The sequence below is a fragment of the Geospiza fortis genome, unplaced genomic scaffold (genome assembly GCF_000277835.1).
Source record: "Geospiza fortis unplaced genomic scaffold, GeoFor_1.0 scaffold195, whole genome shotgun sequence".
NCBI lineage: Eukaryota > Metazoa > Chordata > Aves > Passeriformes > Thraupidae > Geospiza > Geospiza fortis.
In genome coordinates, this window is record NW_005054324.1 from 1,510,267 (window position 1) to 1,512,407 (window position 2,141).

Sequence of the window (2,141 nt, forward strand, 5' to 3'; positions counted from 1 at the left end):
GGAGAGGAGAGGAGAGGAGAGGAGAGGAGAGGAGAGGAGAGGAGAGGAGAGTGTAGCTGTGTTGCAGACAGCAGTTGAGAGGATGTGATGCTGATTTACACTAGCTGAGAATCTGGCATCCAGTGCATTTGGGAAAGAAAATGTACAGTGGCATTAAAACCCACCAGATTTATTCTTTGCTATATCAGCTTGGTACTTTAATGCCACTCGAGTGGACTAGGAAAGGACAGTTCCATTTTAACACTTTACAGCCTCTTCAAGAAAAATAAACAGCACAGAAAATAAGCAGCCAAAACCCAAACAAAGCAGCCGAATTGCAGGGCTTTAATCTCTTTTAGTGATTCATTTCTGGAAAACGGGGTTTTTTTACTGGTCATGGAAATTAAATCATATGTTTGATGGTTTGTATTCTGCTGTTGTTGTCTCCTCTTCATTTTTTGGCTTCATATTATTTAATTTCTGCTAGATGTTATTTCTAAAGAGAACAGAATGAGCTGAGGGCCTCACACCTACATATCCAGGTCTTTTATCAATGTTTTTTAATGACATATACTGTGCTACAAGCCTTCTAAATTTATCTGCTAAACTATGGTCAGTTCCCTCTGCAGTCCTGGATACATGTACATATACAAATATATATGTGTGTGTGTATATACATAAATGTATATATGTATGATAAATTCTTTGACACTGGGTAAGGATGAGACCAGTAGGGTTGTTTACAGAAGGCATTCTAATCTTTTATGTGGTTTAATAAGGAATGTTTTCATTTGTGGAAAATGGAAGTGAGGGAAAGTTGCATTTTCTTTAAACATCTAGAATTTAGTAGAACTCCAGTTCTCACTATTAGCTTCTGTAGAGTCATCAAAAACCTAGAATATTTTCTGGGTACTCTTAAGGCCAGCCATATGGATTTTCTGTGAGGGATGAGCATGACTACCTGGTGGTTTTCTCAGCAGCTTTCAAGATGGGATATGAGTAGAAAAGCCCTTTGGATTTCCAGAGGCCCATACAGATGTAATTGCTCATCTGACTTCACTTCTGCCCTAGATTTCAGATAATCTGGACAACTATCATGATTTTCACCCCTTACTAAAAAAGCTAGTTAGGTCTTTTCCTAATCACTTATTCACTATTGTCATACTTAGTAGTTCACCAACTTTGGAGCAGTAAAACAAATTAGGAAAATGCCATTATTTTCTACTTTGTAAGTGAGGAACCAAGGTACTGAGAAGTAAAAAGCATAAAAAAAACTTTTATCAAGATCTACAGGATGTTCAGACAATGTTGAATGCAGGACATTGACATGGACTTCAAGATTTCTAACTGCAGTGAATTAGCAAAGGCATATAATAAAATGTTTTCCATATATCATGGGGAATCCTAAACTCTATGTCAGTGGAGCACTGTCTGAAATAGGAAAGTCCCAGACATGTGTGCAACTGTTTTCCAATGCCTTGTGATTGACTTTGTTGTGAAAACAAAATTGTGCATGTGGCAGTCTAATGCTCTGCTTTATAACATTTAAGTCAAATGGAACAGGATATTAACTGTTATTTTAACTGTCTTTTTTATCAAAGCTAAGGTAATAATTTACCTGCAGGTGGGAGGAGGGAGCAACACATGGAGGGCATGTCCTGCTCTTGTACCCATGGTTTCCTCTCTTTTCTTTTGCAGTGAGTATGTTCTTGAACACATTAACCCCCAAGTTCTATGTTGCCCTGACAGGCACATCCTCATTAATCTCAGGACTTATTTTGGTAAGTACTACATCTATTAATACCACTTTAGAATTTGATTTTTTGATATCCAGAATTGTATTTCAGGCTTCATGCAGATTAATAGGTATCTTTTTTTCTTCTGTAAATTTACAGTTCTGCAGCACATAAAATTTGTCTTTATTTGTATGTCTCTTTCTGTGGGAGTGAAAACGAAAAAAAAGTGTTTCAGTGCTGTATCTTTGAAGATAAAAAAAGTCTTGAAGAACAATGTGACTCACTAACAACCCTACAGTAATTCTTAACGAGTGTTTGCACATTAAGTGCTTTCCTTGACAAGTACTACTGAAATGAAAAAGGCCAATAAAAGGAAGAGGAGGAAAGGTACCAACTATCTCAGTGTAGTGTGGTTCTTTCTGAAAC

The 2,141-nt window shown here is 36.9% G+C and overlaps 1 protein-coding gene across 2 annotated transcripts in view; it reads left to right on the top strand.

Annotated features, from left to right (window-relative positions):
- Positions 1 to 2,141, top strand: part of ST7 (suppression of tumorigenicity 7) — a 136,441-nt gene that overhangs the window by 75,340 nt on the left and 58,960 nt on the right. For both annotated transcript variants that reach the window (XM_005420899.3, XM_031056922.1), the window contains exon 2: positions 1,678 to 1,760. In XM_005420899.3, the coding sequence (XP_005420956.1) occupies positions 1,678 to 1,760 (83 nt within the window). The remainder of the gene's footprint in view (positions 1 to 1,677; positions 1,761 to 2,141) is intronic.